Here is a 24,826-nt window from a genome sequence, read left to right on the forward strand (position 1 = left end):
CCCTAAAACTGTCCGTTGTGTGATGGTAGTTTTGTTTGTTTGGTTGGTTGTTGGCTTCTTTTTTTAAATTTGGTTTTCATTGGGGGCGTGGGGATGCAAGGGCAGAAAGCAGATGCAAGGAGATGGGGAGCTAAGTAGAGTCGGAACGCATGATGGAAAATCCACAAAGAATCAACAAAAGTTAAAAATAAACTGTCCATTTTTTACATATAAATATCTTCTATGCTTTCTTTCTGGCATGATTTCATCCTTCTGGCTGCATTGCAAGGCATCTCCTATCATCAGATTCAGGGCTCACTCAACATCGGATACCCTCAGGATCACAGTATTTCTGCCGTCTCTGAGAGCAATGGAAGAGGACACTTTGGCATATGCTTGCTATAGATACAAGTTTGGATCCCTGCTCAAACAAAAAAAGACTATGTGCATTTGTTGAGCAAGTATGGACTATATACTTTCAGGTTAGAAGGAACAGAGCTCCCAAGTCCCCCAGATCCTCCTAATACAAGCCTAACCTGTGCAGCTACGAACATAATTCTTTCAATGAATCTACGACCTAAAATGATTTAGGACTGAATCAGATTTTCTTGATGTAAACTAATGAACAGTTCAAAATGTCAACTGTAGTTAATTTTTTTTAATTACTTTATTTATTAAAGATTTCTGTCTCTTCCCCACCTCCGCCTCCCATTTCCCTACCCATCCCCCAACCAAGTCCCCCTCCCTCGTCAGTCCAAAGAGCAATCAGGGTTCCCTGCCCTGTGGGAAGTCCAAGGACCACCCACCTCCATCCAGATCTAGTAAGGTGAGCATCCAAACTGCCTAGGCTCCCACAAAGCCAATAAGTGCAGTAGGATCAAAAACCCATTGCCATTGTTCTTGAGTTCTCAGTAGTCCTTATTGTCCGCTATGTTCAGCGAGACCGGTTTATCCGGGGCTTTTTCAGACCCAGGCCAGCTGGCCTTGGTGAGTTCCCTATAGAACATCCCCATTGTCTCAGTGTGTGGGTGTACCCCTCGCGGTCCTGAGTTCCTTGCTAGTGCTCTCTCTCCTTCTGCTCCTGATTTGGACCTTGCGATTTCTGTCCGGTGCTCCAATGTGGGTCTCTGTCTCTCCTTTCATTGCCTGATGAAGGTTAATATTCAGGAGTTAATTTTTGATGATAAGTACTAAACCTTTTTTTTTTAACCAGCTTTTGGAAGAATAAACCATTCCAACATCAGAATTTTTACCGACAGAAATGTGTTCATTTCAAGCACTTTCCACAGTAAACCCACCTGGGCCTCTCTCCAAATAACTGAATGTTAATGTCCACTTTCAGACGACTGCTGCATTCCAGAATCAATTCTGGATATAACTAACGCCCGTTACGAGTGAGCACAGGTCTAAGAGGAACAGGTTTCAGACAAGCCTGGTGGATGAAAGGGGTGCTCTTTGAAGACCACAGAGCCACGAACTGCAGTCGTCTCTTGGCAGCTTCATTTGTTGAAATCGTGCTTTAGGAGATTTTTCGGATGCCACTTGCTCAATGCAGATCTCACTTGAGATATGAAACGCCCTGCTTTTGCCTCGGGAATGGATGTATTTGAAGAACGCCTTGGCTCATTTCTTTTACTTGGTGTAATTATTAGTAATGTCCCTTTCTGTTCCCAAGAGGCCCGGTTTGAATAACAAATTATGTGGTCATCTCTTCGAGGGTCCTTCTCAGGCCATCTTCGTTATGATATTTTCCTTATATTAATCTAAGAAGCTTAGATTACCTTTCCTCCTCCAAAGCCTTTGGGACCGACTCTGTCTTGAAGTCCTTTAAGTATTTCTTTGATGCAATAATTAAGAGCTCACATAAGCTAACGAGTAACTCCCTGTGGCTCTTTTAATGGCAAACGCAAACAAAGTAACTTCTGAGAGCTTCATCTAATTTGGCAACCCCAGAGAGAAGCAAAAGGGATTGGCCTTTCAAGTTTATATTTGCAAAGCAATTTCCAATCATTTAAATTAGGTTTTCCATCTACTAAGTGAAAGCTTTTGTATGCCCACTGGACAGCATGTGAACGGAGGCAGAGAGAGCCGCCGCTGTGCTTTCTGGGATATCACGAAGGCCTCAAACTGGGAGAATTTTGTAGTCTCACCCCGTCACGACTTGAGTCATCTGCCTTCCTGCTGCTGGGGAAAGGGTGTGCAGTAGTTTGGCAATAGGAGCATGCTTAGAGCCTGAGAACAGTGCCAGGGATGTGCGGATAGACACTGGGAAAAACCGGTTTCCCTGACGCAAATACGATGTTGAGACGGTGCCCTTACAAGTTCTGGGACCTAGTTAGGTTCCACTGGACTGCTTGTCTGTTCTTCCTGTGCCACTGAAGTCTACATGGTTTAAAAAGAAACTAAGAGTAATTTCTTCCCATTGTGAGGCATTATCATAAGACTACAATGAATACCTCTGGAAACAAATTACCATATAAGTCTTGCCTCGTCAGAGTGACTCCGGTTTGAGTACTGTCCCTGAGAGAGTCATCAGCACCTACTATATGCATGCATGAATACATACAGGAATATATATATGTAAGTGTATATATATACATACATATATATGTATATATAGGAGCTCTCTGCTTATGAGAGGCTGATGGTAAAGGCGTTATGTAATTTCAGAGAAGCAGAGCAGAAAGAATTTGGCAGCATGAATAATAAAAATCCAGAATCAGATATCGGGATTCAACCTGAAAACCAGAAAAGCAAAGCAGCCAAGCCACTGGAGAAATCTTATCTCTACTAAGGCTGGGTGACCATAAGCTAAGCAGACAGCCTCTCTCTCCTCTCATTTTCTATTCCCTCTAGTGCTGGGATTAAGGACTGGAGTTAAAGATGTGAGCCATCACCACCTGGAATTTTTTCTCCATTGATCTTGTGTAGCCCAGGGTGGTCTTGAACTCACAGAGCTCCATCTGACTCTGTCTCCCAAATCCTGGGATTAAAGCTGTGTGTCACCATTACCTGACCTCTAGAGGCTTTAGCTTTGCCTCTGGTCTTCAGGCAAGATTTATTTAACAAAATACAAATAATATACCACTACAGACTTTGACCATACCAAACTTTTCACCTGCTATTTTTTACAATTAAATTTAATTTCTTATACTCTTTAGCTGCAGGGCACCCTGGGAAAGCGGCTCTCAATCTTGCGCTCCTTCTTCACAGTTACCCACAATACCTCACTTCATAAAGGAATGTAAAGACGAAATAATATCACGCAGACCGAGCTCTCTTCCCTTCGGAGCACATCGGGTACACAATTACCCATTTTGAGGAGGAATGGTGGTCCCCAGTTCTCGCATGCTCCTTTCCTCACCTCTGTAAGCACCTCGGGAATCCTCACCTGCCCAGATCTTTTCTAGCATCCCCAGGAAACCAGCCAAGCCCATCCCGGGGTTCACGTTCTTTTATCTATTTTACTGGTCTGTTTTATCCTGCTGTGATGATTCTTTTTATTCTCACAAACACACAGATGTCTGCATAGAGCATGCCATTAGAATAAGAAAGAAGGACCGGGGTTTGAAATAGACGTTTTCTTTACACTAGTGTGATATAGTCGATTCTTGGGATTCCTCATTTGTAAATGAGAAGAATAATTAGACTTATTTTTAGGTCTGCCAGGGCGAACGAGTATCATATATGGGAGGATTTATAAGCATTTGCTGTTACTAATACTGATAAGACCTCGTGTGTCTAGTAGCTCAGTATAGTTGGGAGGCCTTAAGGATGGGAGTGGAGGCTGAAAGTTTAGCAAGCCCTCAGCATTCATGGGGGGGGGGGAGCGTTAAGGTCATTAACGGTTTAATAGGTGAAAAGGTGCCAAGAGCATTACGATTTTACAGTCGACCAGGCTAAGGGGCTCAAAGAACCAGTTTGATTGATGTCATTCAACTCCAGAGGCAGGGCTCAACCCAAAAGGAAGAATTGAGCCTCTCGCTTTGGTATTTCTCAAGGCCTTCTTAAACTCACACCACAGTGTGGGTGGCAGCAGGGCTCTGTAACTTCGGAAGCCCTGGGTACTTTTTGACACGCAGTTCTTTCGCTGGCAGAATATGGAAAACAAAACCCACCGCTCACAAGTTTGTGCCCTGGACGAAAAACCTCTGCGAAAGGTGTGGAGCACTAGGCAAATAAGAGCTGAAACTGGCAATGGCACTCAAGTCCTTTAGCTTCTAGTCCCAGGAGTCGCTCCTGTCTCCTCCCACTTTGGAGACGGCAGTGTAGGAAGGAGGATTAACCCCGGGGGAGGAGTTCCGCCCCAGCTCCCCAGCCTGCACCAGCACGCCCGCCCGGCCTTAGCGCCCACACATCGCTTGGATCTCCGTCCTGCACCCTAGCCTCGGCTGCGCTTCCCAGGGCAGGTTCCAGGCTCTGCAAGACCGGCGGGCCTCCAGGATGCAGGCCCCGCACAAGGAGCACCTGTACAAGCTGCTGGTGATCGGCGACCTGGGTGTGGGCAAGACCAGCATCATCAAGCGCTACGTGCACCAGAACTTCTCCTCGCACTATCGGGCCACCATTGGTGTGGATTTCGCGTTGAAGGTGCTCCACTGGGACCCGGAGACTGTGGTGCGCTTGCAACTCTGGGACATTGCAGGTGAGCGCTCTGAGCAGCGCGAGCAAAGCGGAGGGATTGGGGAAGCAGAGAGTGAATTTTTAGCTCCTTTCCAGTCCCGGGACCCTGGAGTGCGACCAAGCAGGAGATCGAATCACCAGTGTGGTCCACTCTAGGAAACTTGGGCTAGTGGCTTGGAAACCTATTTTCAAAGAAAAGAAAGTGTTTGCATGTTTTTGTCCGCTTTTTTCTGTTGGATTCTTCCCGAACTCTAGTGGCAACTTCAAGTAACTTTGCTCTCACTGGGTGTTCTGTGGCCATGGCTCAAGCTGGTTCTTCCACTTTCCCCTGGGATTCCTGGGTTCAGAGCAGTCTGCGGCCCGACCCAGGAGACTATAGTGGCGTTCTGTTTCCATTCTAGTCCCTTTCTGGATACAAGTAGCCCCGACTGGGCCCAGAGAAGGCCCACGTGGCCTTCATTCTGGCCTGCAGAGGGGAAGCCCCTAGGAGACTTAAGAGGGAACAGGACTGTGAGGGTTAACTCTTGTTTGCGCAATCTCGAGTCTTAGGAATTTAGTTTATTCCAAATTTCACTACTATGGTCACCTCTTCAGTCAAGAAAGTTTGAGATTGTTGATTTCGTATATATCTAGAACAAGCTATTTCTTTCCGTATCTTTCCCGTCTTCGTCTTCTCCATCCCTATCTCTCGCTCTTTCCATCTTTCCATAATCTCTCTTAGAAAGGAGACTGCGCATGTGTTTTTAAGACAACTTTTTTTTTTTTTTTTTTTTTTTTTTTTTCTGAGACAGGGACTCACCACGTACCTCTGGCTGTCCTGGAAATCGCTATGTAGACCAAACTGACCTCGAACTCATAGAGATCCACCGGCCACTGCCTCCCCAGTGGTGGAGAAGGGGGTGAAGCGGGGTGGGGGTTGTGACAATGTTCATGGCATTTGCTTTAAGATTTCTTAATTTGATCCTGGTGTATTCTTTGAGAAATCGAAACTATGATAAACGTATTTATGGTGTTTGAGATCAGAATTTGGCCACCAGGTATACCAGCTCTTAGGCACGGTGAAAACTGAGGTTGCAGTGGCACGCCTTTAATCCCAGCACTCGGGAGGCAGAGGCAGGAGGATCTCTGTGAGTTCGAGGCCAGCCTGGTCTACAAGAGCTAGTTCCAGGCCAAGATCAAAAACTACAGAGAAACCTTGTCTAGAACCCTCCTCCCCAAAAGTGAGTCCGACTTGTCTGCTTGTAACCTGGGCGTGCCTGGCCTCTTATTCTAGAAGCTTAGTCACTTACCTGATCAGTAGCATCCGTATTAACCTGCCAGGGCTTAGGCAGTGATGCCTCAGAACCTTCCTGCTTAAGCAGTTTAGAACTCTGCTGTCCACTTCAGACAGCCCTTTTTAGTCTCTGTTCGTGGTGTGAGGCACTAAGAGCCGCTTGCTAAGAGCTGGATCTAAAATAAGCAATTCTTTTTCAGAAAATACGTTCCTTTCAGCTAATACATCTGACTGCAAGCATTTTGTCATGACTTGAAATGAGAACCAGAGGAGAAAAATTCCTGAAAGGATGTTTCTGGTCTTGAGACCCTTAGTCTTCTGTAACCATGAGCTTTGCCAGGTCTTATGATGAGGCTAGTGCAGACAGGTTCATGGTTGGGATCTTCAGTAGGTTTAGGGAAACCTGAGTTATTGGAGACTTGAAGGTGGCATCACCTAGAGTCTTTGGAAGCTCTGATCCCTGGTCTGTGTGCTCTGTTGCCGCCTGTTTTAGTGTCTGAATTGTCTTCTGATGGCACCGTGGTTCCCAGGATCACAGTTTAGAATAGCTCACTGTTTAAAAGATGTAGCTGTCACTAGTACCAGTTTCAAGTCCAAGTAGCATCATCACGTCTTCAGTCTTGTTAAACATCTGTGAGTTTTAGTTTCCTCCTCTAAATGGGAGGAAGAGAAAGGTATAAAGATTCTCAGCTTAAATTCTAGAATGGGATATCTCCAGAGGAGAATACCTCTTTCTGAATCTCACTTTTTGTCGTACATATTGTGTGGTTATTGGCAAATCCACCAACATCATTGTATCATTTTTCTTATCTATTAAGGGGGAATATGTTTTATTCCACCAAATAAGAGAAGAATAACCAAAAGTTCAAAGTAAAGACAAAAATGCTTACTATCCAGGAGCTATTCAGTTACTACTATTTGAACAATTATACATATTAAATAAGAGGAACATGGCATACATGTAGCAATTAAATCCTAATAAGATTCAGTTCCTATGTTGCACATATATCCCATCCTCAAGCGCCAGTATTAGTTTTGAGTCTCACCCATTTTGCAGCATAAAGCAACTTAAGTTCCAAGCTTGCTGTCAGGAACAATTTGAGCAATTTAACTCCCAGACTTGAGAATGCTTTTCCAAGGCATAGTTTCAGACCAAGGTTGTGAAGGCTATAATCATAGAAGTCTGTGCAAGTAGGAAATCAGAAGGATCTGAGATCCATTTGGCAGACAGAATGGCATTCAGCCTTGCGGTAATGCCCAGTTCACTCTTTCTTTGATAGCCTCAAACTCAAAGGCCCTGGAACTGCTGAGTTAGAGGTTGAAAGCTTTTTTAGGTAAAAGCTAGGTAATGGGGGGATAGGATGGTTGGAACATAAATGTTTCACAGTATGTTGGGGACCTGTGGGTTTTAAGGTGATGGGAAATCTGCCCTTCACTCTCCACTCAGACTCGAGTTAGGTTAGTATGCCTTCTAGAACACTCAGGTCACGGAATGTCATTCTATTCTTCTTAGCTATGCTGTGTGTCTAGAAAGAATGGCTAGTAGTGAAACAAGTTTTGAGAATGTTCAAGTTCTTTTCTTTTAACTTAAAAGCTAAAACATTATTTTATTTGTATGAGTGTTTTGTCGGCATGTATGTCTGTGCACTACATATGTGCTGTGCTTATAGAAGACAGAAGAGAGCATTGGATCCTCTATAATTAGAGTTACAGACAGTTATGAGCTATGAAGTGGATGTTGGGAATTGAATTCAGGTAGGCCTTCTGCAAGAGCAGACAGGTCTCCTAATTGTGGAGCCATGTCTTAGGTCCTTTCCCTTGTTTTGTTGTGTTGTTCAGACAATGTAGCTCAGGTCACACTTGTACTCACTGCGAGCCCAAAGACGATTTAAACTTCTGCTCTTCTTATACTACCCAAGTGCTGAGATTACATGCAATGCCATCGTATCCAGTTTTCGTAATATTGGGAATAAAATTAAGGGCCTTGTGCATGGTAGGTAAGTACTTTGCCCACTGAGCTTCATCTTCAACCTTGACACCCTTGATGAAATGGAAAAGACTTACTCTTTCCCTATAAAATATTAGGCTATTACAATCTTATTTATTTATTTTTGCCTAGGTAGAATCTTTCATGTTTTATTTGCGTTTATTTAACACTCGTTCCTCCCCAGCTCCTCCAGTTTGTTCCCTACCTTTCCCTCTCTTTAGGTGATAGATAATCCTTTTTTTTCCTCCCTATAATTTTTCTGGATATTATTATATACCAGTATGGAGAAATGGAAACAAATGAATGAAATTTTTCTTTTTGAAAATTCCATCATTGGCTGAGACATGAATTTATATTCCTATATATCAACAAAGAAAAAAGTTTACACTTGAGGCTTCTGTCTTTACTACTCTCCAAACCTGATACCAGCAATTGCCACATTAGTGTGTTCAGAGAAGTGGATAATTCTCTCCTAAGAACTGATGTACTATGGGACACATCTTCAGGAACTGAGACAATTGCAGATCTGGCAGCTACCATCCCTTAAACACCTGTTCTTATGGTTGTCCAAGGACCTGTAATTTCCTAGTAGAATAGCTGGCTATATGGTCGTGTCAGAATTTAACACATGGCTGTTGAACACGTCCCTCCCCAACCTGTCAAACATGCCCCTCCCCACCTTCTCTAGCAGCTTTTCTCTACTTCCTCTGATTTAATAGTAAGCGTTTCAGATACATTCTATAAGAAGTAGGACTTATATATAGTGAAAATGTAATACCGATATTAGTCAAGTTATGAAATCTTATAGGACCTCAGGTGTTCCAGCTATAGAATAGCAACTATTTTATTTGTCTGTGATACCACATTTGGAAGATGCTCTCCTTTAGACTCTACCAACTTTAATATCATAACCTGACTTTGCCTTCAGTAATACATGAGAGTTTTCTTAACTAAGTTAATTGTGAGTGTTTTGACATACAAGGTTTATATCCTCTGCCTTGTCTGTAAAGTGAGGGTAACAGAACTTGTATCTGTTAGAGTTGTTATAAAAGAAATAACTGAGTTAATTCATGAGCGTTCCTGACACACAAACAAACACATTACCATTTTTATTCTTATTAAGATAGTTGCTACTATTATAGACTGTTTTCACATACATTTCCTGATTGATTTTGATATTTGTAGAGAAAATAGTATCAAGCTCATTTTATCCTAATGAAGATCAAAAATCAAGGAAACCAGGGACTTGTTCACAGAAGGGCAGAAATAGTATATTTGTCTAACTGAAGTGTGTGTGTGTTTGTGTGTGTGTGTGTGTGTGCAACGTGACTGAGTCTGCTAGACATCAGAAAACCCACGTCCAAGTTCAACAAATACAGTGTAAAACATCGTATTTGCAGACAGAGTGCTTCAGCATGGAGAATTTCATTGCTGCACTCTTCCACATGACAGCTGCCTAGTCTAAGAAGACCCACTTATGAGAACAGCATTTCCATTCCAACTACACTGTCTTTTCTCACTCAGGTCACCATGGTAGGCTTCTTTATAGATTTTAAACTCTTATGTTGTGAACTCAACTGAATGAAGGGTTTAAATCAGGCTATTTCCTTTGTTTCATATCTTAAAAAAACCTTATCTAATGAATTTTATAAGTTTTAAGTGTCTTGGCAAGAGAAATAGATGTATAGAAAAAGCTGTCTTTTGAAAACAAGTATTGTCAAGTAAAACAAAACTGAGTTCAAGGATGGACCCATTTCTGCAGGGGAATTTCTTGCCTTGTTTCTATCCTGGATAATTATAGGTTTCCAGATCTCTATGTGGAATAGCATGTTGTGTGCTTACCGTTAAAGAGAGGGTACAGTAAGCAGAGATGGAGAACTTTCAATATTGTTCAGGAAACACAAAAACTGGGGAATGAGCTTAACTAGGATTGTAAAAGGTGTGAGTCTTCATTTATTAAAATCTCTAAAATTTGCAGTAAAATGTCACTCGTTTGAAGGTCAAGTGGAAAACTATCTTCTTTGTAATTTTTTCAGTACATTAAATGGAGCAATAACTTGGAAAAAATTAATTTTATTAAGTCATATCATCTTGTAAGTATTCATCTAAACCATCCCAGTCCTTTTAGAGATGAGGCAGCTGTTATTTCGAAGGGAGTAGCACTCGATTCTTCAGCCCATAGAATGTAGTAATGATAGAACTAATTCCGTGTTTATTATTGGTGTGGTCTGGAGAATTAAGACCTTTTTTAACCTTAGATGTCTGATGTTATCTTAAGCACTGAGATTCAAAGGTCATGGATTTGGATAGGCAAGAGGGATCCACAGTTCAGCTGCTGGCAATACATCTTTTTTCTGTAGTTCTGGGGAATTGAACTCAGAACCTCATGAAGACTCTGCAAAAGATAAACCATGGAGCTACAGCATCAGGCACTTTAACAGCAATCTGAAAATGAAAACTATCCTAACCACTATCCATTGTGATTTATATTTCAGTCATTTTAACTCCTTGGCAATCCCTGTTTGGTCTAATGTTTATCGTCTCTATTCTGTCTTATTTTGTCACAGAATTCATGTGATCTTTTCTTTGTCTCCACATGTCATAGTCCTTGCTAATATTTGACTCATTTGAAAAGTCACACCCCTATGTAAACCCCCCAATTGTTTCCTGCCAGTATAAACTCCTTCCTCTTTTAATCTCATGTGACTGTTTTATTGCTCTGTAATACTTCTCTCACCAAGACTTGCATAAAGGTTATTTTTGTTATCTTGTAGATATCCTTTGCAAGTTTTAGAAGACTTGGCCATGAGTTATTTGGTATACAATTTAATTAACTGATCAGCAAAGAAATAGAGAAAGAGGAGGGTGTTCTAGTGACTTTTCCTATTGTAATAAAATGCTCTAATGAAAGCAATGTAAGGGAGAAAGGGATTTCTCCTAGCTCACAATTCACCAAGGCGGGGAAATCAAGACAGCAAAAGCCTGAAGTATCATATTCATAGTCAGAAAGCAAAGAACACTGAATGCAAGCATGTTAGCGCTTAGCTTGCTTTCTTCGTTTTAAACAGTGCAGCGATACACACCCCTAAGAAGGCTCTTCCCATGTCATTTAACAGAATCAAGAAAATCTCCCACAAGTGTGCCCACCTCCCATGTGCTTCCAAATTCTGTCATCCCAGAGGACAATCTAGCAAGGTCCTAATGTTTTTGAGGTAGAGGATCTTGAATTTAAGAAGACTGAAGAACTTTAAGTGCTTTGTCATCTTTATCCGTGATTCTGTAGTTTTCGTAGTGTGCACTATTATGTGCTTTAGTTAACTTGTGGTCCCTATATTTATACTCAGATTGAACTTCTGATTAGTCTACCAATCTTGCATAAAGCTGCTCTCCCAGGAAGCATGATGAACTTTCTTGTTTCCTTCCTAAGTCTAATACAGATGAAATATTTGTAGTGTAAGGGGGATGCTAAAAGATTTCTGTCTAATTCGTAGGGCGAAGTTCAAAACAAATTGATTCGAAGTCCTTGACGAGACAGCTGCTCTCCTCTGTAATATAATGCGTTGTTAATAGCTCGATTTATTGAAGTTCAGGCATATTATAGGTATATGCATCATTACATTTATTGCTCACAGTGAGTTGATCTGGTCACCACTATTATTACACAGAGATAAGAAAACTCTGCTTATTTGGGCTATAAAAATGACAAACACATAGAACTTTTTGAAAGGCAGACAGATAAGGAGTGCTGCTGAGTTCCAGTTTGTGATGCATCTGGCCACCACTCCCATTTTCTAGCTAGTCTGTGGTAATGCTTCCCAGTAGATGATGCCATGATGTGATAGCTTTGCAACTCAGAGACTGTTAAAATTTCTCCTGTAAGGTAAGCTCGATTCTTTACATTTCATCATTGAAGGAAGCTTATGGTTGACTGGCCTTAATAACAACCATCCTCAAACATGACATTTAGGCTGAAAAGCTTCAGGGCCTGAGGGGCATAAGTCTCTCATTTAAGAAACGAAACTAAGGATAGCTGTGTGGGACCCGAATAATAACTAACTCCTATAGTGACAGGAGGGTCTCTCTGTGGGTATACAGTGATGTATGTGTGTTCTAAATGTAAGGGAAATAGAGTAGTCTCTGGAGGCTAAGGCAGAAAATCTCACACCAAATTCACCCAATTCTGGGTGTCAGAATAATGTCTTATTATGCCCTCAGACAAAAGAAATACCTAAGAATTCTGTTCTCTGAAAAGTTAGCACCAACTTACTTAGTAAGCATGTGTTTGGGGGCTAGGGATTAACTCAGTCAGGAGAGTGCTTACCTAACACACATAAAGTTTGATCTCCAGCACTATGTATAACCAGGCATAGTGATGTTTGCCTGGAATCTCAGCACTCCAGATTGGAGGCAGAAAGATCAAAACTTAAAGGTCGTCCTGGGCTAGATAGTGAGTTCAAGGCCAGCCTGGAGTACATGAGGCTTTGCTATACACAAACACAAAAATGTGTCTTCTGACAAATAATTATCCACTTGAGAAAAACAGTATAATTTGTAAGAGAAAATTATTATTATTTGATTTTTAAAAGCTACAGTTTAGGAATATGTGTGTCCTTGTTTATGGAATGGTCTCTTAAAAGGTTGAAACAGAGTGGCTCCACTACCCTCACTGCCTGTTTGTATTGATTCTTTGCATGATTCTTGCTTTCTGATTTCCAAAATTAAACTACTCTAAGTTAACAGTGTCTGATATAACTGCTTAACCATAAATACTACTGTATTTGCCACAAGATTTTAAAATATCACATGGGTTTCCTGGGGGCTTATTAGAGCATTTCTGGCATGTGTTTTGGGGAATAGGTATTCTAAAGGAATCTAGGAATCCTTCAGGAGTGAAGATTTAGGAAATAAGAGGATATTTTTATATGTTATGTATTAAATTGTCCTTAAAGGCTAGTTAGAGCTACCATTTCAAATGCCAAGTAATTCTAAGATTGTTTTCCATTGGATGTGTTGAGCTTATTATTTTGTGAACATATTTCAGGTGGATTATTTGTTGTTTTAGAGCAAAAAAAGTTTTCAATTAAAAATTGTTGGTGCTTACGATTTTAATGAATAGAATCATAAGATGTAAAAATTAAGAACATTTTTTATGGAGTCATATTATCTTGCACATTTTAGCTCAGTTAAATATGTGACAGATGACTTGTTTATTCTTGATGGATAGATTCAAGGAATGTTAACTACCAAGAGGATGGAATCAGAGACGTTGTTTGCAGGGGATCTAAAGAGATGGGAAGAGCCTGTGTGGTTCTGTTTCAGGCAGGTGGGGATCTTTAGCAACAGTTTAGTAGAGTAGGAAGTAAACACACAAGATCTAAGACTCCACTTTATTCGGTCTACTCCTTTACTTGCCGGGGTTCCCTCTCACAAATTTAATAGTCACTTCATTGCTTGGAGTTCCTGTATTGTTAGTTTCATTATGCTACGTAAACTGATTAGGAGCGCACACTTAGAGCCTCTTACAGTCTAACTTCTCATTTTGTACCTCAGCTCTAGGCTCTAGGCCCATGAATCTCTCCAAGTGTTGATACTGAGACACAGTGCCATGGAAAGTGAATTTGGAAGTAGTGCACAGAAATTAAAAGGAGAATAGGTTAAATCTACAGCCCTGACCACATTCTGGAACTTCTGGCCATATAGCCAACTATCATTGTAACATATTTCATAACAGAAGTACCAACTGTAACATGTCAGAATCCTGACCTACTTTCTGCCACAGAGTCTCACACATCAGACCTCTGCCTGATGAGATCCTCTCTATCCCATCTGTGGTAGAGTCATGTTATCTTTGAGGCTCTAGGAGTCATGCATATGCACAGTCATCCCCTGCACAATTCCTCTGCTATGTGCATCTCCAGTTTAATCCAGGAAACAAACCATCTTCAAAACTATTAATTTAATTCAAATAATACTCTCTTGCTAGTTGTTGCAAAACCTTCCTAAACTGGTATCTCCAGTTCTATCTTTACTGCCACGAATCATTTCTCAATACAGCAGTGTTAGTAATTCGTGATTTCTCACCTACTTATATCCCTTCAGTATTTTCATATCTCGCCTAGAGCTAAAGACGAAATCAATACAATGGCACCAAACTGTTTATACTTTGGATGTTCTAATCTCTGTTTTATCCCAGTCTACTCTGACCCATGTGCAGTCTTTGGTATCCCACTCAATCCCCTTACTATTCCACAAAGACTTGCCAGACTGACCTATTTTTGTTTATCTTTGTGCCAGGCACTTACTCAGTTTAAACCTACAAAATATTCATGTAATTTCTTACTTTAGGCTTTTGGTCTTTGCTCAAATTATATCCATTTACTGGGTAGTTCCTTATATAACTTTTAAAATTCTGCCCCCTCCCTCAGAAAATGTTTTTCTCTTTTCCTGGTTCATTTTTTTCCATAACTTTTTTTTTAATAAAAAGCACGTACATAGTATTCTTTCAATCTTATTTGCTTTTAACAATTTGTTGTCTACCTCTCACCAGTGGAATGATAATCACCATGGACTAAAATAAATTTTATTCTAATTGCTAAAACAATTCCTAGAAAATCATAAGCATTAAAGTTTTTTGTTTGTTTCTTTGTTGTTGCCTGATGAGATAGTTTGTTTATTCCAGTTCAAGTGGAATGACAGTGAAGAATACTAAGGCAAGATAGGCATTTTTAAGCCATGGCAATCCTACACTTGTCTGTTGGGAGGAAACTAAGGGGTTAAGGCTATTAGCTAGCTTTTCTGGCATTAGGAAAAACTATCTGAAGGGGAAAATCTTAATAAAGTAATAAGGTTTATCTTATCTCATTGCACATAAGAAAGAAAGATATGGAAAAGATAAGACATATGTGTGTATGTGTGTGTGTGTGTGATACAAATATGAGACCTCAAAGCCCACCCCTAATGACATATTTCCTCCAACATGATCACAGTTCCTCCCATAAGGCCGCACCTACTCCAACAACATAACAACACACACACACAAACATGCACACACACACACACACACTAGCCACTGTTCCATTGCTGTGAAGATGCTTACACTTTTAGAGTCCATTATCATGACTGAGTGCATGCTGGCAGGCAGGCTTGGCATTGGAGAAGTAGTTAAAAATTCTACATCCTTATCCACAAGCAGAGAAAGGCTGGTCCTGGCATGGGTTTTTGAAATCTCAAAGCTCACCTCCAGTGACACACTTCCTCCAACAAGACCACCACTCCTCCAACAAGGCTACACCTGCTCCAACAAGGCCATATTTACTAATTTTTCTCAAATAGTGCTACTCCCTGATAATTTAGCATTCAAAATTACGAACCTATGGAGGACATTCTTATTCAAAACACCTAGATAGATAGATAGATAGATAGATAGATAGATAGATAGATGATAGATAGATAGATAGATAGATAGATAGATAGATAGATAGAGAGAGCAAATTCCCACAGACAAGGTGATTTATTTCCAGTCTTCCAGCCACGTCCCATATCTGTTCGGTGTTGGCTATATGAAACCAGTATTTTCATGATCTGGTCCCCGCAGCTAAGGTAAAGCTCAGGCTTTCAGTACTTGAGCCTTTTTCGGAGAGTCTTTTAATCCAACCACAACATGGTGTTTCTTTTTCACTCAGTATGTGAACCATACAGAGTTCAAAGCTGGTCATAGGGGTGATAGAAATTTGATCATGGTTGTGGGTCAGTTGGTAGGTTTCAGGGGTGATTATAGAAGTTTGGTACTAAGTATAATCTATGCCTAAATGAGGAAAAAAAATCTAGTTTAATAGGTACCTTTCTGTCACTGGCATCTCAGGGGAAAATAGTGAGGAGCGAATACATTAAAATCTACCCCCAGATGATCACTGAGGCACCTAAAAACAAGAAAACCTAAAACCTTCATAAGATGCTATCTATTGAAATACATGGGTTTCCCCAGGCCTTCAGAACAAGATTACTCTAGTGACAGCTTAGTGGTTTTCTCACTTCAGCAGGAACTACATAATTTGTTTCAGACAATTGTGAAATAGCTATATTTACTTTTGATTTTATGTTGTTTTCCTACTTTTCACATACTAGTCATATAAATACAGACACGTACACAACCTTTGTAAGAGGAGACTTGCTTGTTCGGCCCAACCACCCGGCTAGCTTAGCCCTGAAATAATCACAATAATCATACAGAAATTGTATTCATTAAAACACTGCTTGGCCATTAGTTCTAACTTCTTACTGGCTAACTCGTACATATTAGTTTAACCCATCTCCATTAATCTGTGTGTCACCACATGGCAGTGGCTTACCGGAGATTGTAACTGGCAGCCGTCTCAGGTGGAGGATCCATGGCTTCTCCACCTCTGTCCTTGCTCCTTCCAGCATTCAGTTCTGTTCCCCTCCCCTGCCTACCTGTGTTCTGCCCTATCAAGGCCAAAGCAGTTTCTTTATTCATTAACCAATACAACAACACATAGAAAGGACCTCCTACACCAGACCTTGTTAGAATAAAGTTCATTTTTCTCCTCCAATGAACACTTATTATTGACTAGAAATGACAGTCAATTACAGAGTAGGAATGCCAGCATGTACTAGTGGCTTATGAACATATATTGATGTATTGTAGAAATATAATGAAACTTTAAATGCAATTTATTTTCATCATTGTATCTGGTGCTCTATCTGTATCCAAAAGAGAAAGAAATGGTCCTCAGGCTTTACAACACATCTTTACCTGCTCCCTAAAAATTTCAGGGCCACGAGTGAGGCAGAGGCATGAATATACATCATAACAGGTAATCATGATGGAAAATAAGACGGTGATGCGGGTTTGGGGAGATGGTTCAAAGAGGAAGAATGATTGCTGTGCAAATGTGAGGACCCAAGTTCAAATCCCTGATGCTCACATAAAAGCTGCCTAAGGTTCTTAGGAAGATGAATTTTCAAACAGGACTGGGCCATAGAACATTTGGAAGGGAGTGAGATAATTTGTAAAAGTAGCTGAAACATGATAGTCAAAATTTCTTTAGTATGTTTTAAACTTAATAAAAATATGATATAGGTTCTAAAAATAGAGATTTGGATCAAAGTTTAAGACAAAGCAGTATTACAAGTACTTAAGCAGAGGCAAAAATGTGAACAAAATCCTATTGCCTCTAATTCTGTCTACTAGTGATTGCTGGTGGCAGGGACTAATGAAGGGGCATTTTTATTTTATGAGCCCAATCCTTATTTTACATTGAGTCATAAAATTATACACATACACACACACACACACACACGCACATCAGAACAAAAGTAGTTGTACATCATTTTTCTTTGAAAAATAAAATACTGAAAATGCAATATATTTAGTAAAATGCATGCCAGTATAACCTCAAAAATACTTCAGATACATTTTGAGCATAAGGTTATATACTGGTGAAATTAGATATGAAGTAATGAATGGTTTGTAGATTATAACCTTCTATACTTCCGCATAGGTTTTACGCCTGTTTGGGAGACTCACTGCTTGGCTGTTCTTAGTGAGAACATTTTGGGTACTGATTGTTATAGTTCTCTTCAGCTGCCAACTTGACAGATGCCTAAAATCACCTAGGAAGAGGGATCCTCAACTGCTAATTGATGTGGGAGGGCCTAGCCTAGTGTGGGCAGGTGGGCCCAGACTCTGTAAAGGCTAGTGGATTCAGAGCCTTAAAACAAGCTGGGAAGGAGCATTTCTCGGTGATCTCTGCTTCAGTTACTGACTCCAGATTCCTGCCTTTCCTTCCTGCTTTGACTGCCTTTGAAGATGAACTTGTATGCAAAATAAACCCCTTTTCTCTGGGTTGATTTGATTAGTGTCTTATCACTGTCCCAGAAAACCAACAAGAAGAACACTCATTATTAAGTGAAAATACCATTAAATACACATTATGGTTGTGACATTTGTATATATTTTTGCCTGAGCTTATGACACCAAGGGAATCATTTCAGGTGACAGAAAACAGAGTCAAGGTTTGACTAAATCTTAGCAAAGAGAGCAACTAAGGGGACCTTAGCAATCAACCTTATGAATTCCATTTCCCACAGCAGAAAACTCAGATTCAGAGAGAGACAAATTCATTTAAGGCTTTCTTGATTTGTTTAAGATTAATGGTGATAACGTTAAGGCCCATGTCTTCTGACTCCTTAAATAAATGAGTTTACAATTTCACATCCCTTAGGCTGGGCGCAGAATCATGAGCCAAATCCATACCATGATGGGGTGTGTTTAGAGGCTAGGAGAGAAGACCTCCACCTGGTGAAGCAGGCCATTTTTAGTAGAAGAGCCAAGTATAACTCTTTGCTTAAGAAACTTCTTATGATCAGAAGGCCTACATTTCAATGGCACAGAGTTAAGTATCTGTCCAGTAAATGTGTGTTGGGTGAGTACTGTTATGGCAGAGATGGGTTTTGAATTGTAGTCTTTGCTTTGCTTTAAAGAAAATTTACTTAGGCTAGATTAGACAAGTCTCTATTCTACCTTCAAGTAGGCACTCGCTAAGAGTCACGTGATTCCCACTTTTACCAAGAAGTGCACAGAGGGCTGTCACCTGACAAAGGAAGGATATGATGTGAGAGCCAGAAATGCTCTGGTCTGCCCGTGACCCCTTTCCGGAATGTCAAAAATACCAACTTTCCCAGTGGCTTGGCCCAATGACCTCCACATACAAAGGTCTTTTCTCTCTAGAGAAGTTGCCTTCTCCTTGTTTCTGATGTGTTCATTCACATCCTTTGAAAATGCCAGTCAGGGTAGAAAACTTAATATGTTGCTCTTTGCACAGTCTGAATATGATCCTTGTCCGTATGTTAGTGTAAGGTCGTCATTCTTGGGAACCACCTACTTTGCAAACCCCTGGACAAGTAGATTGTTGAATAACCCGTGACTGCCCTTCATCTAGTTAGCTCTCTAGAGAGATCACAAGACATCCTTAACAAGCCTAGAGGCCCTCAGAATTCTGAATGATCACAGAAGGCTTCTTTCCTTTTTGTCCTGAAATGTCCTGCCCTGCCCTGAACAGTATCAAAGGAGGTCATTATTTGTATCGTGCATTAGAAAAGAATAAAGGAGAGGTCACTGGAGAACAAGGAAAGTTCATCCCTAGGTTGCGCGTCATATGAAAAACGATTTACTCCTCCCTTCATTGACTGGATGACTGTGAGAAACAGTTTTGACTTTCTCTGTGGTGCAACCTATGTAAGAAATGTCAGCTTGTCACATGCTGGTCCCGATGAAATGCTGTTCTCCAGCACACATTCGTGAGCAGATGCTCAGATACTAAGGCAAGAGCCGGCGAGTTCCATCCCTTCCCATGATGTACTTAGGGAAGCATGGTTTCTTTAATAGCAATGTGAAAATCATCTACACAACAGGCACTATGTCATGTTAAAATTCACCAGCACAAAATCTTGTGTCCTAAGGTTATCTAAAGTATTTTTTATGTGATATTGGCATCCACTTTCCTAAATATATTGCATTTTTAGTATTTTATTCTTTCTAAGGAAAGTGATGCATACCTATTTTTTTGTTCTGATTTGTATAATTTTATGATTCATGTAAATAAAGATTTGGGACTCATAAAATAAGAATCCATCCTTCATTAGTCCCTGCCTCCAGAAATCACTAGCAGACATAATTAGAAGTAATAGGATTTTGCTCACTTTTTGTCTCTGCTGAAGTACCTAAGTGTTTTTGTCTTAAATTCTGATCTAAAACTGTTTTTCAGAACTTATATCATATTTCTATTATATTTTCAGCATAGTAGAGAAATTTTGACTGTTGGGTGCTTAGTTAATGCCTAAAACTGCACAAAACTGATCTTCATAGTCTTAGAGACACTTTCCAGATGAGGAGGGCTTAATTGAGAAAGTATAAGAAACTTGCCAATACTCATTAGGAAGATTTTCAGAGCAAAACTACTTCTGGCTGACTGCAACTAATTCCCAAACCAATCTTTATTCTTTAAAGGAAACGATTTTCTTCAATACCGAGATTATTTCTTTGTCTAATGGACTGTAGACTCCTTAATGGAGAGACTGGTTCACTGGTACATTGTAAGGACACAGACCAGAGACTAGCACAGATTCTATAGACATCCAGCAAGTCTCTGTAAAACTGGATTGAGTTGGATGTTTGTAGAACATAAATCTGGAGTCAAGTTAGCTCAAGAGTGTGGCTTAGAAGCTGACAGTACTTGATGTTAATGGATAACATGGCTTTGGATTCAAGTAGCTGAGGTTTGAATTCTGGTTTTGTAAGCTTATGGTCTATTTTATATGGGCAAGCTGCACACAGGTTCCAATTCTCAATTTTCTCATTTTACACTGAGGATAATGACCGGGAATGTAGCCCTGTTGTAGTGCTACAACAGTCAAATCTCACAGGAAGTTGGTTTCTGATGCTGAGGAGTTGGGAGCTTATGGAAATGTCAGAGTGGATGGTTTCATGCATTTGTGGCCCATGCTTCCGTTAAAAGAGAGGTATTCCCAGTTTTCATTTTTTCCCTATTCTTTTTATTGCTTTTATTTTCATGTTAGTTCTCTGGTGAGATGTCTTTACATAGGGTTATGTTTTATAATGCTGTTTAGATGGGTAACCAACCACAGCTGTAGATATAGTGGCAATCTCAACTTTAATGTCCAGTAGAAGATAATTTGTACTCTTGCTTAAATCCTGATAGAGTTCAGAGACGGTGCCTCTAGGGTACTTGCTAAGGGACTATATTTTTGTAATGCATTTAGAGGAAATATTTAAGAGTGGGGTGAGGAGAGAATGTGGAAGTCAGAAAGATAGAATGATAAGAAGGAAATGATATGAAATATGAGAATTGCCAGAGGAAATATTTTAGAGTAGGTATAGAGGAAGGAAGGACAGTCATAAAAGCTTATTAAAAACAAAAATCCCTGAGACCCAGGTTCAAACACAATAACAAAAATTAATTTATAAAAGTTGTAATAATAATAGCTCTTCTGTGAAACAGAAGTCATTATAAGTGTAGTTAAGAAGATGTAGTTTCTCCTTGACCTTGTATTGCCTTTTGAAACAGTCTCCATAGGTGATTTAGGGGAGATTTATAGTGTCAATAATTCAAACAACTTATGTCAGTTTGTCCTTGTAAGTGAGAAAAAAATTGTATGGCTAGAGTCCACTTTCTATCATAATTCCCACTCTGTGACACTTGCTGTCAAATTACAACTTTGTCTCTGATGTTTGGAAGAAGGTACTTTTTGTCAGAACTTTCTATGACTGAGATTGTGAAGGAGTTTGGAAGACCTGCTTGCTCGTGTTTGCCTTCTACTGAGTCCCCTGAATACCATACCAAGTTCAATAGCTTGTCTAAGCAGTGGCAGGTGTATAGATTGAGGATTGTAGAGAAGTTTCAACTTCAGGTTCCACACTCACGATGTTATCTCCAGCCTGTGTTGCTTGAAGCTTTCTTGCGCCCATCAGAATATTGCACTCCCAACTTCCTGAGAGCTTTAGAGCTCACCAGGGCAATGGGCAGGTGTGGGTGTGAGTGTGCTGAGCTCCTCTTGGCTTTACAAGCTCTGCACACGTCCTCTGCCTCCGCAGCTGGCTCTACACTGGCCACTTTTTGCTGAAAGCTGTGTCTGCCCTCTTGTTTCTGAAACCTCGACTGTCTCTCTCTACCTCTTCCACTGTTGGTTGCCTAGGAACCCGCTTCCCAGGCAGCTATAGCTAAATTTGCCAGGGTACATACAGGTCATGTGGCTCGGCTGGAGTGCTGGCTTGGCTACTGCTTTATGGGCAAAAACCTACCAAGTATTCTTCTGTTTTTCATAGCTCTCTCTTTTACAGGAACAAAATCAATTGTTTTTTTTATAGTAACATTTTTTGTTATCCAATCCCACAGACATTGCTTCTTGTTTTGTTTTTATTTGTTTGGTTTTTGTTTTGTCTTGTATTTATTCTTTTAGAGACAGGGTTTCTCTGTGTAACAGCTCTAGCTGTCCTGGAGCTGCTTTGTGACAAGGTTGGCCTCCGACTTAAAGAGATCCACCTGCCTCTCCCTTCCAAGTGCTAGGATTATAGGCATGAACCACCACCAACAGCTCAGATACAACTTCTAATCTGTCATTTTACCCTGAACTTCAAAGAAGACTACTTGTAGTTACTGAACATTTGAAATGTAGCTAACTACTGTGAGTTGTAGCTTGAATTTTAAATTTTATTCAGCATTAATTAATTTAATGTAAATAGTCACATATAGGTATTGAGACACTGTATAAGCAGAGTTATAGCATATTACACACTGCACTGTGCTTTCTCAATAAATATTTCATAATTTTTCAAGTTATTTACTTATTTTGTATGCTTGTGTGTGAACACACAAGAACACACATGCCAATACACAAACACACATACTATTGCGCACTTGTGAAGATCAGAGAATAAGCTTTGGGAGTTTATTTTCTCCATTTACCATGGAGGATCTGGGGAGTGAATGCATGACTCAAGGCTAAGCAGCAAGAGTCTTTAACTGCTGAGCCATCTCTCAGGCCCAGTAAACAAAATCCCAGTCTTTAAAATGAAAGATCTCCTTCTGGCTGTAAAGATGAAATAGCAGAACTACATTATTGTATATTCACCCACTCTTTAAAGATTAGCAATAGTACTCTATTGAATCGTCTACTCATTTTGCAGGCCCCATGAATCTCTAGTGTAGTGTATATTATGATTCCAATTTTAATAACTTTCTGAATTCTGTTTCTTTTTGGTGACAGGTCAAGAAAGATTTGGAAACATGACAAGAGTCTATTACCGAGAAGCTATGGGAGCATTTATTGTCTTCGATGTCACCAGGCCAGCCACATTTGAAGCAGTGGCAAAGTGGAAAAATGATTTAGACTCAAAGTTAACTCTCCCTAATGGTAAGCCAGTGTCGGTGGTTTTGTTGGCCAATAAATGTGACCAGGGAAAGGACGTGCTTGTGAACAATGGACTCAAGATGGACCAGTTCTGCAAGGAGCACGGTTTCGTAGGATGGTTTGAAACGTCAGCCAAGGTAATGGCACATTAAACAGTGAGTTTAGTAGAGTAAGATTCACAAAGAGCTGGACACATAACCATTATCATTATTATAGATTACTGTGATGTTTCTGTCCAGTGATATAGAGTTTGCAAATTGCTGTACCCTCTGTCTCATGGCAAGGTAATGAGTGCGTGGGAAAGAAATTGTTATCTACTATTTAAGACGATTATGACTAAGAAAGCAAAACCACTTGTACATGGCCACACTGATCATAGCTTATAACTGTGCACAACTTTTGGGAGCTCACTATACACCAGGTGTGTTTTGCAGGTGTACTTGTATTTAGTCCTTACAAGGGCCTATGATTCCATAGGAAATGAAAGAAATGGATGTGACGTCCTATGTTGTTGTACTCTTAAATTCATACTGTGCCTCTTAAAGCGACTCCCCTGCATGCCAGGTGTCACACTTTGTCACGTGAATAAAGAGATGACAATAATAGAAGACCACCACATTGGAAATACTCGAATAATAGGGTAAAAAAAAAAGAGAATAGTACCAATGTTGAGCAAATAGCAGAACTTGGTACTTATGATTCTTCTGGGAAACTGGAAAGTACCAAAAAGGGGTAGCAGATGCAAGGCTGGAATACCCAGGGTCCTTTGCAGTACCAAATGCATTGCACTTCAAATTGTGCCTTACACTAATCTCTGATTTGTTAGTACAAGTTTTTTTTTCTACTCTCACTCTCAGCTCCCTTTATGGTTTCTTTTTAAATCTCAGCATTAGAAGAAATTGTCTTTCAAAGTAAATTTGCTTAATTCATTTCACTTTTAATTGACATTTAATAGGTATACTAATTTATGTCGTGCATTCATTTATTCATCAGCAAATAATCAACATAGAACACTTAGCATAGTCATCACCTTAGTTTGTTGTAATTTTTTTTTTGAAATTTTCTGCGTGAATTTGAATACTTTTAGATTATTAGGATTTCAATCTACATCCTTTCAGTCATGGTTGTTCTAATTTTGTTAGTTAGTTGGCTGTCCCACAGACTGTGGTGATATTTTGTTTGTGCTTTAACAAACAAAGCTTTCCTGAAGATCACACTAGTCAGCCATAGAGGCCAGGCAGCGGTGGCACACACCTTTAATCCCAGCACTTGGGAGACAGAGGCAGAGGGATCTCTGTTGAATTTAAGGCCATCCTGGGCCACACTCAATTGAAAAGTCCAAAAGAGAAACAGAGCCAAGGAGAGGTGGCTCACACCTCTAATTCCAGCACTAGGAAGGCGGAGATGGAAGTGACTGGGCAGAGAGAGGAATACAACGGGAGGAGACAGGACTCAGGATTCACTCTGAGGTTTCTTAGAGGCAGCATTCAGTTTGAGGATCCATAGAGACAGGTTTTGTCCCCTTGGTTCTGAGGATGTCGTGGAGGTAAGAACTAGTGGCTCCCTGCTCTGCTTCTCTGGTCTTTCAGGCAAATTTTATTTGTTAAAGCACGAACAAAATATCACCACAACTGATGGGCTCCTACTTGAAGTAGTGTTTGTTACAGTGATTTCCAGGGCACTCTCAGCAACTGGCCCATCTATGTGCTGTCGCTAGGATTATCTTGTATGTAGAGGTTATTGCGCCTCAGATCCCAGTGGTGTCCTTTTTAAAAATGGCTCTCATGGTTTACACATTTCTCCAGCTCTTTCAGTCCTTAATTGCCCATTTCATACTTTTCTTCCCTTGGTTCTTAGCACACAGAAGTTTAACAGCTGCAGTCTTTCCCTGGTTCTTAGCCTGGATGTTCTTTTTCATTCCAAAATATGAACTAACATGCTTGCTGTTTTCCCTGAGGCATTTTCCTTCATATCCTTTCTTTTTTCCTTTCTTTCTTCCTTCCTTCCTTCCTTCC

At 40.3% G+C, this 24,826-nt stretch overlaps 1 protein-coding gene across 1 annotated transcript in view; it reads left to right on the forward strand.

Annotated features, from left to right (window-relative positions):
* The first annotated feature begins 4,270 nt into the window (after positions 1 to 4,270).
* Rab38 (RAB38, member RAS oncogene family) overlaps positions 4,271 to 24,826 on the forward strand; it is a 47,227-nt gene continuing 26,671 nt past the window's right edge. The window contains exons 1-2 of the mRNA XM_050127228.1: positions 4,271 to 4,624; positions 22,668 to 22,948. Coding sequence (XP_049983185.1) covers positions 4,423 to 4,624; positions 22,668 to 22,948 — 483 coding nt within the window. The 5' untranslated portion in view covers positions 4,271 to 4,422. The remainder of the gene's footprint in view (positions 4,625 to 22,667; positions 22,949 to 24,826) is intronic.

Source organism: Alexandromys fortis, unplaced genomic scaffold (assembly GCF_014885135.2).
Source record: "Alexandromys fortis isolate MF-2015 unplaced genomic scaffold, M_Fortis_MF-2015_v1.1 scaffold_272, whole genome shotgun sequence".
Taxonomy (NCBI): Eukaryota; Metazoa; Chordata; class Mammalia; order Rodentia; family Cricetidae; genus Alexandromys; species Alexandromys fortis.